This window comes from Abramis brama, assembly GCF_963993115.1.
Source record: "Abramis brama genome assembly, chromosome: 4".
Lineage (NCBI taxonomy): Eukaryota > Metazoa > Chordata > Actinopteri > Cypriniformes > Leuciscidae > Abramis > Abramis brama.
The window spans coordinates 46,161,286-46,175,907 of NC_139966.1; the positions used below are offsets into that span (position 1 = coordinate 46,161,286).

General features: G+C 35.8%; 1 protein-coding gene across 1 annotated transcript; it reads left to right on the top strand.

The window, feature by feature from the left end:
- The first annotated feature begins 6,465 nt into the window (after positions 1-6,465).
- On the top strand, positions 6,466-14,187 carry twf1b (twinfilin actin-binding protein 1b). The gene is made up of 9 exons (XM_084111337.1): positions 6,466-6,572; positions 7,302-7,379; positions 8,147-8,325; positions 9,315-9,410; positions 9,504-9,608; positions 11,262-11,387; positions 11,639-11,789; positions 12,300-12,421; positions 12,563-14,187. Exons 1-9 carry the CDS (start codon positions 6,548-6,550, stop codon positions 12,728-12,730), a joined length of 1,050 nt encoding a protein of 349 aa, XP_083967463.1. The 5' UTR covers positions 6,466-6,547; the 3' UTR covers positions 12,731-14,187.
- Positions 14,188-14,622: the final 435 nt, after the last annotated feature.

Sequence of the window (14,622 nt, forward strand, 5' to 3'; positions counted from 1 at the left end):
TAATATGTTGCTTAGAAAAAGTGTGGAAACGCGTTTGATGTGTATCTTTGTACCACATATAGTAAACCAAAATGAGACCATAATTTTTACCTATTTTTTAAAAAAGCAAGTAAGTGCATATATATATGGTTAATGGTACAATATATATAGGCTATATATATATATATATATATATATATATATATATATATATATATATATATGTATATATAATATTATAAATATTTATAACAGAACGTTTGTGAATAGCTGCTGTAATTCTACTTAATTCACCTTTATATGTCAGTGTTTTCCAATCCATCGTTAGGTGTAATATTAGCCTAAAACACTGCTCGGTTGATCACTATTTACAATGAGTTTGGAGAAACAGTGAATGGGGTCAACAGGAGGGAGGAGAGAGAATGGAAACAATGAAAGGGAGGAGATGAATGGAAAACTGAACTTGCTGCATGCTGTAATCCGACTAAGCAGGCGTTTCTAATGGCCCTCTCAGTGTAAGACATTTACCGCCTCGAAATCCCCCTCACAATATATCATTCTAAATAAATCCCTCTGCACCACTCCCCAACACACACACACACTGTGCTGTGCCAGTGCTTGATAAATGGCGGTGTGTAAACTGAGGTGATGTTAATTGAATCCGCAAGAGTTATTCATGCTGAGAGAAGCATTTTCAGCGGTTTGACTGGAATTTTCACGGTCAAATACATTTCTGTACAATTAAGCCAGTTCATTAGTATTAACAGCACAGCCATCTGCTTCTCCCAACAGAGGAAACTCCTCTATATGAATTAGCTATAAGGGGAAAATATGTCATGATAATGAGATCTAAATATAGGTTCAGTCTAATTAGATACTAGTGATAATTTCTTGCACATTTTTGGCCTTTTGGACAATGCAACTTTACATTGGGCAATAACTGGTGATCCAGCACAGTACCAAAATTGTTTATGGTACAAAATTATAATTTGTAATTTGTTATTATATATATATATACATCAAATAGTATATATTAATATTATACAATATTATATATAATAATATTACTAATTTTAATGTTGTCACAGTTGACCTTTTCTACTTAGGCTAGCTATAGTTTCTAAGCAATTTTATGCCATAATACTGTTTGAAGATGCTTTTGATAACAACAACAAACATAGGGTGCTTTTTATCATTCATTTTAAAAGTTAATAAGCTTATTTATTAACTCTGCATGACTATAATTGCACTTTCTTTTTTTGTGTGTTTTTGTGCGGATCGATTTTTGGATTGAAAACCATTGGGTGTGACGAATGGCGCGGAATGAAATCCGCTCAATACAACACCAGATATCTTCTGCTTTGGGTGTGTATCTGTAAAACATACTATAAAGAAGTGTGGTGGTCTTCACTATTTAAGATTACTTTCAATAAGACATCAAATATAAACACAATTACAGAGTTTTAGAAAGACTTATGCTGTGTATTCAGCTGAAAGAAAGAGGGAAATAACAGGTGAGATGTGTCTTGACGGAAGGTGCTGTCAAAAGCTGAATGTCCATTCCTTACACCGACCACACCCAACTCTACAGCAAGAGAACAATGAACAAAAGCATGGGATGGTCTTCAAAAAATCAAACAAAGATTTTTATCTTCATTCAAATTTTTTCATCTGGTCCATATTAAAATAATTGTGATGTGTCAAAGAGATCTCTCTCTCTCTCTCTCTCTCTCTCTCTCTCTCTCTCTCTCTCTCTCTCTCTCTCTCTCTCTCTCGGGCTGGTCCAGAAGATGTCCCTCCCCCATCCCATGACTGATGTCTTCGCCACCTTTCATGACCCGAGTAATGGATGGGGTGATTACAAAAGCATGTACCCTGCCCCCCAAAAGAAAAGCGATGAGAAATATCCTGCTTTCCTCTAGAGTCGCTCAGTGTACGCACATCATGAGTTGTTGGCCTGCATTGGTGCAACTGTAAAATATGAGTTTAATAAAATAGACATTGGAGCACTGGGGCTCCGTTCTGTCACACATCATATCTTGATTCATTGATAAGTCAGTGATGTGAAATTGTGGGAGCCAGTTGCTCATCCCGCAGGGGCAACCTTGCGTTTCGTGTAGTGTTGATAGAGAACGCCACAAAATATAATTTTAGAGCAAAATTGTGCCTGCTCTTAAACTTGTTTGTAGCTTGTTTCCTGGTTTCCATTGAATTATGAAAACATTATTTCGGAACTTTCAAATGTTTTCAACATTTCTGAAATGCTGAAAAGAGTGAATAACATAATGAGAATGTATAAAAAAACACACACTTCCGTTCTAAGAATTTTCAAATATCCAAGGGGGAAAAAACCCATTCGGTTTCACTTTATTTTGATCTATAAGTAATGTTGCACCTACATGTTGCATAGTTACTCATAGTCAGTAGAATGTCTTTTGGAGGACCATCACAATAAAGAGTTATCAGATATTAAGCAGACAGTGAGTGTACTAATAGTCTAATGAGAGTTAGTTGACATGTAGTTGCAAAGTTACTTATAGTCAACAGAATGTTCAAAAGGGACCATCAAAATTACCAAACATACTTAAAACGTTAAAAAATGGATGTTTAGAATGTTCATAGAAGTTTCATTCACATAATGGAAATGGAAAACGTACTTAGAATAAAATATTGTTGTTGTTTTGTTTGATTTACCATAATGCATCAAGAGATGTATGCAGGCTAGGCTTGCTGCTCGATAATTTAACTCATTCAGAATGAACTAATTTGTTTCCGAAACTCACGGCTTTGAGGAAAGCTTATAAATTAACAAAAACTGTGTTCCGTGTATGATTCATAGATGAAAGTATACAGAAGCCACAACTTGAAAATGATTTCATAATCAAGAAGCACTAGTCATTACACCCCATGTAAACACACACTTTGGCAAGTCAACATGTCTCAGAGAGATTATAATTTCCTTGGTAGGTACAAAATGCATCAAATCACATTGTGAAATGAAACACACTTGATTATAAATTCAAGTCCGTGAACCTCCTTCATAAATGTAGCACTGGATGTCGTGCAGCGACCATCAATCTCCTACTCTGCTGCTGAAGGTCATGAAATTTTAAACACCAAAAGTTGGTGATGTCCATCTGGATATGAGCAATAAAGCAGCCGCGCGGTGCCAAAGCCACTGTACCAGGAGCCCAGTGACGGATGAAGGCAAGAACGCTTTCAGTGGCGTCAAAATGAGAAAGCATTCATCCGTTTCATGACTAATGCCTGTGAATTTTCCCGCAGATCTTTCAGACACATGTATAACATCTTCTTTGGGGTACAGTTTGGTTTGGGTTAGAGGATAAATGGTGGGATTTTCCTGTAGTGACTTGAAAAAGAGCTAACAGTTGGATCCATTATAGCCTACAGTATCTCATATCAAGCTAAGAGTCAGCATACCCTGTGCATCATTACAGTTGGTGCTTTTATAAGCCTATGCATAATTATGTACACTAATATCATAGTCATGGACAGAAATATCTTCTCAGGCTCTATCTATTCTGTTCTCTACCTTTCTCTATCTCCCTCCCACACACACACACAAACAAAAAAAACATAAGCCTGCACATTTTCTTTCTCTTTCTCAGTCTGTGCCGTAACCACACACACTCAAACAAATGGGACAGCTTGAGTTATGGCCTCTATATCTTGAAATGGCCATTCAGTTCTGGACAAACACCTGATGGCAGCTTTAGATGGGTCTATTTATTTTCCCATTACAGGAAAGCCAGACAATATGCCTTTTGTACTAGGGATTTTTATATCCCATACATGTACTTGCATGAGAACCTTACTGACTGTCTGGGTGTGTGTGTCTCATGACAGCTTGTTAACTTTGTCCTGTGCATTTAAATTGTGTTTGTTTTGCGTCGCTGTGTTAGAGGAGTCTTTAAAAGAGTATAATGAAAACACACACTCTCTGTTAAGTCTATAAAATGAAACATCTGTAGTAAGTGAATACTGCATTCTGCAACTGCTTTCCTGGATTTACAATTCATAGTCTAAATATAAAAAAGCGAGGAGTCTAGAGGAGCTCCAAAAACGAATAGGATAATAGCACCACCTAGTGGTTAAATCAGCTTTAATGCTATTGGCAATCATTGAAATTGAATACCAGTTTACTATTAATACTCTCAGAAAAAAAGGAAAAAAAATGGCACAAAAGCTGTCACCGGGATGGAAAAGCTGTCACCATTTTCAAACGTTTCTACATTTAGTAGTGTACAATTTAAATAATATTATGTACACTTTAGTACATTTAAGGTACCAATATGCACCCTTTAGGGGCAAATAAGGTACATAGGTGTACCTTTTGAAGGCACCGCCCCAGTAACAGCTTTTCTTACCTTTTTTTCTGAGAGTGCACACTTAAAAAAATAAATAAAAAAAACATCACATTGCATGCGAATGGCATCCAGTTATCATTTTGAAAATCAAACTGAACTTTTCAGGACTGTAAAATAAAGTGCTGTTTTTCTTGTAGTGTAGTCTTTTGTGCTTTTTGGCTAACATAGGTCTTTATTCCATGCATTGAAAAAAATTGCATATTCCAGAAATAACTTATGATTTGTGTGCTTAAATGCTTGTGCTTTATCAACCTGCATGTAGCCCAAGACTGGTTGCCCACTGAAGCTAAGCAGGGTTGAGCCTGGATGGGAGACCTCCTGGGAAAACTAGGTTGCTGCTGGAAGAGGTGTTAGTGGGACCAGCAGGGGGCGCTCATCCTGTGTTCTGTGTGGGTTCTAACGCCCCAGTATAGTGATGGGGACACTATACTGTCAAAGAGCACCGTCTTTCGGATGAGACGTTAAACCGAGTTCATGACTCTCTGTGGTCATACAAAATCCCATAAATTTGCCCATTGGCCTCTGTCCATCATCATGGCCTCCAAATCATCCCGTATACAGTATATATAGGCTACTGACTGGCTTCATCACTCCGTCTCCTCTATAAATGATCCTCGAACATGTTGAATGTGAGAATCTAGACTCTGCATTTTTCACAGCTGTGAGATGTAACTTTAGCTTGTCCTTTGTGTGCTTTACATAATAGACAGAAGCTGCACAAATCACAATGAATGTCCCCCGCTGCATGAATCAGGTATTCAGACAATATTACAAAATACATTGTTTTATCAGGTCAGAATAAACTAATGGATGAGGAAGGCATGGAACGTTACAATTCATTCTTTCTTGGAATGCTGGATTCATTGATAAAATGTTGCTTTAAAATGCTTTCAGTATATCAAGAGAAGTCAGTAAGGAACAGATGACTTTTTAGTAATTAGCAAGCAGCCAATTTTGTGTAATAATAGAAATGTATTCTTTAAATAGAATATGTTATTACACACAACTATCGCAGAGGATCTTGATTAAGGCCTTTGGCACTTGGGTGTGTGGCCCAGTAACCTCTAATTCACAAGGAAGGTTTAGTCTGCTTTGACTATGAATTACCCTGCCATTGCTCTATAGTGCCACCCCTCCCTCCCACACACACACACACACACACACACACACACACACACACACACACACAGTAACTGAGTCAACACTTTAGTCTGGCTGTATATTTATATGTCTGTGGGATGTTCGCAACCCCACCCTGCATTTGAGAAATTCCACCACTTCCAAGATCAGTCCCAAGTGCACAGAGCCTAATGCCAAGCGCCCTGCTTCTCTCAGCATGAACTGAACAGTGCAGGAGTTTTCAAGCCCCAAATATGATCATCCTTGTGAGGGACCCCCAAGCTAAAATTTAAAGGGCATCTATTTTACATATATATATAAACACGTGAAAAAGGTAATAGCAATATGTCTTCCATATTAGGCTATTTGGAAAATATTTAGTTTCTATTAAGCTTAACTTTATTACATTGTTTTTCTACTCATTAATGTAGCCTATTGTTAGATTTATTATTTAATTACTTAATCAATTTTTTTTATTATTTATTTATTTTTAGACTGTTTACTGTTTTTCTTTCAGATTTTACACGGACCCCCTTGCACCCCCTCAGGGTCCCCGGACCCCAGTTTGAAAAATACTGACATAGTACATACTACATTTGATGTTATGATTCAATTCGATCAATGTTCATTTCAGTAGGCTATTTGATAATAATGTAACCATTATATAACATAAAAATTAAGGAAAAAAATCTTGGCTAACTTTCATTTTCTAGTTATAATTACCACCAATCCAAAAAAGAACAATGGCACTTTTAGAAATAAAGAAAGTATTTTATTATTTCATTAGTCTCATTTATTTATTTTTTTAGGGCAACTTTAGGAAGTTGCTTTTTAAGGCAACTTCTGTTATAATTTTTATATTTATATATATTTATAAAAATTATATTTATAGAGTTTGTTCCTAAAAATAAATAAAAAGCACAAGCACACGCACGCCGCAGTGGGCGGGGTCACGTAATGACATCACATGACAGGCTTATCAAATTACTGTAGTTCATTCTCTTACTTCCGTGTTCTTTCACTACTACCTTCAACCAACCGGCCGACGCAAGAGAACGAGAATGTCTCATCAAACCGGCATCCAAGGTAAAATCCTTTACGTTCCTTTATCGTCGATTCAAATAAGTCGGACGGAGTTTATTACATCGCTGTAATGCACGTTTCTTTATTTGGCGATTGTCTGTAAACAGAATAACCTGTTGTGGACGTTGCTGAGACTGATTTGCCTTATAGTTTTATTGGGAGCTAGCAGTAAACAAACCAGAGACAGACAGTGAATCTGTGTCAAGTGTACTCTGCCTTTTGCTGTTCTAATATGGGCATGCAAATAAACTCCGATTGGTCTTTCACTATCAGTGTGTAGTCGGACTGGAGTTGAGGATTGTGCAGTCATAAGGAAGACAGCAGGTTTCAAAGGTCCAGCTGTAATAACCGTGTCACCTCTATCCAAAGCTGTTGCCAGGCATTATGCAATGGACATCTGTTTAAGTTATATTGATTGAGCTTTTACTGCAGTGGCGTTGTGTTACCATGACAACACATTACTATGAATCAATGCATTTATGCTAATGGTTTAATTAAAGATCACTTTGCATGATAATATTGTGATTTCTGCAAAGAATTTCAAAGAACGTACTCCAGGAATGGACAACAGTCTCCTAAAACTGCCCCTAACAATGCCTCTTTAGATTTCTCGCTTTAGTTCATCAGCCAAATTTCAATTCCGTTATCCAGAGATGGTCAGCTTTGTTTCGGATCAGAATAAATGGATTCATTGTGTCCTGTTCTTTCTCACCCTGTGCTTTCTCTTCTCAGCTACCGGGGAAGTGAAAGAAATCTTTGCAAAGGCACGGAATGGAGAATATCGGCTCATCAAAGTAGTGATTGAAAATGGTGAGATAACAGTTTTACTTAATTTGACACATCAGATCAGATGTGCAAACATTTATTGAAACCTTTTTTTTTTTTTATTAACCCTTTTCACTTGCATTTTCAATTGGACATGACAGAAACATTAAAAAAAGCTTTAAATTTAGAACCTTACGATGTTTTAATTTTTTACAAAGTTTTCTGAAAAATAAAATTACATCATTATTCTTTTATTTTCAGCAAACATTCTTTTACATTCACAAATCAAGACTAAAGGCCCATTCACACCAAGAACAATCACTATAAAGATAACTAGATTAGCGTGCTGAAGTTTTGTCGTCTCCTGCTTTAAATGCTCAAGCTCTTTAAAGTCGAGTGGATTCTGATTGGCTGTCGATGTTTTTATCATTCATCAACTGAAAAAAAAAAAATGTTGTGAAAATGATTTTTATAATTTTTTATGATACCGGTATATCTTCATTGTTGATTATCGGCCTTGGTGTGAACAGGCCTTTACTCAATAAAAAACATAATTTATTTATGAGAACACAAAACAAGAAACTTTGAAAAAGGTTTTCAAATTCCTTTACCTGCCCAAATCATGTTCACTTTGTTTTATTGTTGTTTTTTTGTTCTTTACCTCACATTCTCTGAGCTGTTGAATAATGCTCTGTACTTTTTGTTTTGCATTTGACTGAACTAAATAGAAGATTTAAATAGGAAAAAAAGGATGTATGTCCATGACCAAAGAATCATATCACACTTTCCTTTCCTCCATTGTCTTCCTGTAGAGAAGTTAGTTCTTGGCGGAAGTAAACGGGCTGCCAAGAAATGGGACCAGGAATGGGACAGCTATGTTCTTCCACTCCTGGAGGACGACATGCCCTCGTACCTTCTCTACAGGTTGGATTCCACCAACAACCAGGGTTACGAGTGGATCTTTCTGGCCTGGTCTCCGGATCACTCTCCAGTGAGTTTGTTCGCATGATGTCGTCGTCTTTCAGCTCATATGAGGCCAAAGGAAAGCATGAGATGACATCACTCAGTGCTTTTTAATCCATCCACTCCATATATAGTATCTCTGGTTTAAAGCTCTTTAAAGAAATATCCCAGTTAAGCCTGTCCATATTAAAACAGCCTATTTTATAGTACTATGTGGATATGATCATCAAGGATATTGTACCATTGTTATAACAAAAGAGTATGTGTAAAGTGAATGTGGATATCTATGGAGATCCACTAGTACTGTGATCGTTTACACAGTGAAAATATCAGTTATGCTCATATAATGGAGTCTTTGCATTGAAGCAAAATATCACAGTACACACACACACACACACACACATGCATATATATGTATATATATATATATGTATATATAAATATATATATGTATGTATATGTATGTATGTATATGTATATATGTATATATATATATATATATATATATATGTATATGTGTGTGTATATATATATATATGTGTATATACATACACATACACATTTGGTTTTATGGAAAGCATGGGCCATAGGGTGACCTGCTACAAATTTGCCATTCTAATTTTTTCCCTCAATGTTAAACAGAGAGAGACTGAAACGGTCAGAGTCTCAATCGCACCCAAATAAGTCTTTCATGCTGATCGTGAGCAAGATAAAATTGCTCAAACTGCTCTTCTATTACAAAACAACTTTAAGGTTGACCTGGAAACAGAACTAATATTAATATTATTAATTTGTTATTATTATAATTGTATTTAGCATTCTTATTACATGTTGTCATTTATTATTATGATTTACTTATTTATTTTCTTCATGTATTGCTTTTTTATATTGTTGTTATATATGTTTCCTTGGTTTTAAAAGTTCTTGGTTACAGATGCATGTTGGCCTGTTAAAATACATTTATCTGATCCGAAAAAAAAATCAGAAACCTATTTTGAAAACAATGTTTTCTTTCAGGTCCGACAAAAGATGTTGTATGCTGCTACGAGGGCCACGCTGAAAAAAGAGTTTGGTGGTGGCCACATTAAAGAGGAGATTTTTGGCACAGTGAAGGTATGACATATATCAGCTGCCATTTTATTCAAATTCTCTCATGAACGAATCTCAGCCGTTGGTTTCACGACTAACGCGTCTCTTTCTGGCCAGGATGATATCTCTCTAAACGGCTACAGGAAGTACCTCACCTCGCAGGCGGCGCCTCTGCCTCTGACTGCAGCAGAGGAGGAACTGAGGCAAATCAAACTCAGTGAGGTAATGCTGACATCAGTGTAAACACAGCGTGGGTGTACACCTTAGTCAGGCCCTGCTGAGGTTTTATTAAAATAATGTGAAAACCACATCAGTCCAACCGTCTGCCTCAGGCATTTTGTATCCAGTAACTTCATGACCTGAGGTAAAACACTGTTTCGTTACATTTTGCACAAAATCGTCTCTGTTAACTGAGGCTGCTCTTTTAGAAGCCATTAGACCAGAATGGTTCAGTGCACTACACTGCATTGTGAACTAAAGAGTTTTTTTTTTTTTTTTTTTTTTTTTTGTCAGATTGGTAGTTTGTTTGCTTAGCAATATGCATGTTGTAGATCTGATATATTTGTATATATATGTTGTAATGCAGTTTGTTGTTTGATCTATTTACAACATCATGTCAAAGCCTAGTGTATTAACATGATTTGTGGAAAAGAGTCTGCTAAAAACATAAATGTAATATCTGACCTCAAACATACGCTGACTAAAAATAGAGAAGCTCAGTCCCATGCACTCTCTCTCATTTAAACCAGCTTCTGGAACCAATTGCTAAGGATGCTGCTGGCAGCGCATACAAACTCCCATAAACCATAAAAGGATATGCTCTGACTCTTAAACGCCTCATTGGCTGTTGCAAAATGACAGGCAGATTAATGAACCAATCAAAAGGCTCCTTGAACTCCCTTTGAGCAGCAGCTGCGGGAGGAAGATAATACTACACTAATCTACATGTATAAGAGGAGAGGAAAGCAGCTTTGTGATGTTTTATTTTTATTAATTTGTTGAAAGAGAGATTTTATTGAGTAGATGGGTGGATGAAACGCTGGTCCCAATCCTAGATGAAAGGAGGCAGAGAAGCAAAGCAGGAGGTTAATTCAGTGGGGGAAACACAGAATGTGGCGTGCAGTGTTGACATGTCCATTTTTATTGTGTATATAATATAAATATATTTATTATTATTATTTATTTTTTGTGACCTTCAAAAGTTTGGGATCATGACGTTTTTATTTTTACTGTTTTTGAAAGAATTCTCTTATGCACACCACACCAAGGGTGCATTTATTTGATCAGAGAGTAAAAACGACAATATTACCATTTAAAATAAATGTTTTCTATTTGAATATATTTTAAAATGTTATTTTTATTCTTTTGATGGCAAAGCTGAATTTTAAGCAACCATTACTCCAGTCTTCAGTGTCACATGATCCTTCAGAAATCATTCTAATAATTTCAAGTTTATTTATTTGTCATATATACAAATGTCAAAGACAATTTGTACAGTGAAATGCATTTGGTTGAGGCTCAGGCATTCAACAGTAGTGCATATACCATTCAGTACAATTTTGAGAAAGAAAAAAGTAAGTAGTTATTTATAGTAAAGTATATAAATATGCCAAACAACTTGTATGTTTACTTAGTATATTAAATAATAAAGTGTGTAGTATGTGCAGTGTTTTAAAGTGCAAAAAGCTCTTTGTAAAGGAAAGGTTTGTGTGTTAAAGGTATGCACTGCAAGAACCTGTAGTAGACAGTAGAAGAATAAACTACACCATGAATTGTAGAGCTGGTTCCTAACTAATCATTTAACAATCATTGTGACTGTTTTGGTTATTACAGGCCAGTGCATACACATTGTTAAGGCTATATGTGTGTTTTCAGTTACAGACAGACGTCCATGTTGACACAAAGCAGCAGACTCTTCAGGGAGTGGCGTTCCCTATGCAGAGAGAAGCTATTCAGGCTCTGGAGCAGTTCAGGGAGAAAAGGATTAACTACGTTCAACTGGTACTTCAGGCCTTTTTTCTCTCCACCACTCCCAGCAGCTCTGTACAATAGCATCTTATCTCTCTTTTGAACCCTTTGTTCTATATATTGCACTTAAAGAAATAACACCTGTGCATAATGGCCTGAACTTGTTGACCGACTGGTTGGGCTGACTCTTAGTCACACAACCCCCAACATGTGACAGAATTGAAATACATGTTGTTGAGTAACTATTCAATGATATTTATTGATCATGTCCATCCCATTAACAGGAAATAGATTTTCCTAAAGAATCCATCAAGTTGTCCAGCACGGCTCCTACGGATCTGAAAGATCTGCCTAAAAGGATCCCAAATGATGCGGCTAGATATCATTTTTTCCTCTACAAACACTCTCATGAAGGAGACTACCTCGAATCCACAGGTAATCAATTGTTTATAGATGAAACAATTATGTATAAATACTTTATATAGAATGTGTATATATATATATATATAACATTTTTCTTTGTCTCTTATGCTTAGTGAGGCTTCATTTATTTGATCAAAAATACAGTAAAAACTGTAATATTGTTATAATTTAAAATGTTTTCTGTTTTAGTATGTTTTGAAATGTAATTTATTCCTGAGAAGGTAAAGCTCTTCTGAATTTTGTCATAAAGGATTGTCTCAAGGCTTAGCTTTGTTTCCTACAAATATAATTTTCTTAACAAAATTCCTTATATAATTGTTTAATTTTTCTGTTAAAATCCTTGATGCAAAATACATTTCTGTCAAAATTAACACTGCATGAGATATCGAGATTTGTTTTTAGAGAATGTATCACTGATATGGATGCATTTTGTCTTTCTGCACTTTTTCCCCCTTATTGTCAAGTGTGAACAAGTTAAAAACAAGTGTTTTTATGCTTTTTTTCTTGTGTTTGTGTTTCCAGTGTTCATGTACTCTATGCCTGGTTATAAATGCAGCATCAAAGAGAGAATGCTGTATTCAAGCTGCAAAAACCCTCTCATAGACACAGTGGAGAAAAACTTGGGCATTGAAATTGCAAAAAAGGTATTATATGCTCGCCTAACCATTTTTACTGCAGTATTAAGTATATTACAGCATAAATTCCTGGAAGCATGAATATGCTTTCAGAATCAGACTATTTACAATAATGTTAATGTTATAGTTTCTAATTCTTCATCCTTTCAGCTGGAAATTGAAAACGGTGATGAACTAACCAGTGATTTCCTGTACGAAGAGGTCCATCCCAAGCAGCATGCGCACAAGCAAGCTTTTGCCAAACCCAAGGGGCCAACCGGGAAGAGGGGGGTCCGTCGAATCACGCGGCCGCCGGGGGACGGTGGCGATGACGATTAAACCTCTTCCTATTCCGAGATTGACAGTGGTACATTCCGCTTAGTCTAATGAATCCCCGTCCTGAAGTAAATTTCCATTTTTCCATTGACTCATCTAGACCACAGCCCTATAGACTGATCTATGCACAAAGTAAAACACTAAGCCTGTGAAATTACATTTTGTAGCTTGCAATATGATACGCTATGTCGAAGAACACAGATTGAGGTACACGAGAATGTATTTTACGAAGCTTCACTTGCATTCAAGGATGCCGTCTGTGATGTTCCTGGTAATAGTTGTAACACTATTATGCTGTTTACTTGCATATTAGCCAAGATTATGATGTAGAGTGCAATACTGTTGAAATAGATACTCCATTTAGTGCTTGTTTTCCAGAAATAGATATTGATTTTTGAGGAAAACCCTTTTTGAAGAAAATTTTTAAGAAAAAAACGTTGAGATGGTTTCCCATAAACGGATATCTAATCTAGTCCAGGTATATATTGCACGCCAATGGTAGCTTTCCAGTAGAAATACAGTTTTAGCTGAGGAGTAGCGTTAATATTTGTCCAGGAAATTGGCTTTGGAGATTAGGCAAGATTTATGTTTGGAAAACAAGCCCAGAAAATTAAACAGTCCACAGCCGTGAATCTTGCTCCAAGTGGTTGTCTGGTCAGGAAGGTCAGAAGTTCAGATCTGTTGAATGAGGCCATAAGCATTATTTATTAACTTTCTGATTGATTAGGTTGAAAAATTTCTTAAAGAGCGACCAAATAAATCACTTGACAAGCTCATCAGTATTCTGACAGCCACTGAACCTTGTAGCGAGAAGGTAGGGATGATTTCAATGAAGGATTTGCCAAGAATAATGTGCTGAAAATGTTCCAATACCTTTTTAAATATGTATTAATTCTTAAAAATTGGTCTTGTGCTTTTTTTTTTTTTTAACGTAGGATTGTTTAATTATAGAGATATGATTATAGTAGAATCAGTCATAACACAAATCTGAAAAAGCTATTAGCTATTTTTCTTCTAGTGAAGACTAAACCTGCAGAGATACTATTTTTCTAAGCCTGTACAGCTGTTTGTCCAGATGGTGTCGTTGTCTAACATCTTGAACTGAGTGTCCATGGTTTCAGGGGTTTATGGCCATCCTGTCTGTCTGAACGAATGTTTACGTGTCAACTAATGGTCAACTTCCATTTCATGCCATTTGCAACCACACTAATGTATACAGTGCATGGAGTTCAGTTCGCTTGAGATGCTGTTGAAACCACTCATAAGGGAAGGGACTGTAAGTTCCATAACCTCTGGGACGATCCATTGGCTGATTAACAACAGGCAAACCACTATTAACATTTTTCCTGTGTAAGGGTATTATGAAGTTTGGAACCGAATCATTGTAGAGTCTTAAATGTCTTTTTCTATGCATTGTATAAGAAAGAAGAGAGATAAAAATAAAAAAAGATTTGAAGATATACATTTGGAGTCATCTATCTATCTATCTATCTATCTAGATATCGCATGAATAGTGCATGTTTATTTTGTTTCAATTTAATTTTAGTTTAGTTTAATACATGCTATTTAATGTCTGGTTATTATGATGATTTAATGTGACATCCTTCACAAATTTTGTAATCAGTACATTAGATAGCAAAAGGATAGAAAGTGTTTAATAAAAGAAATATATATATACCTGTATATGCCAGTAAAATATATTATATATATATATATATATATATATATATATATATATATATATATATATATATATATATATATATATATTCCTCATTTAAAGGGATAGTTCACCCAGAAAATGACAACTCTGTCATCATTTACTCACTTTCCAAGAATTTCTTTCTTCTATTGAACACAAAAGAAGATAGTTTTAATAATATGGGTAACCAAAC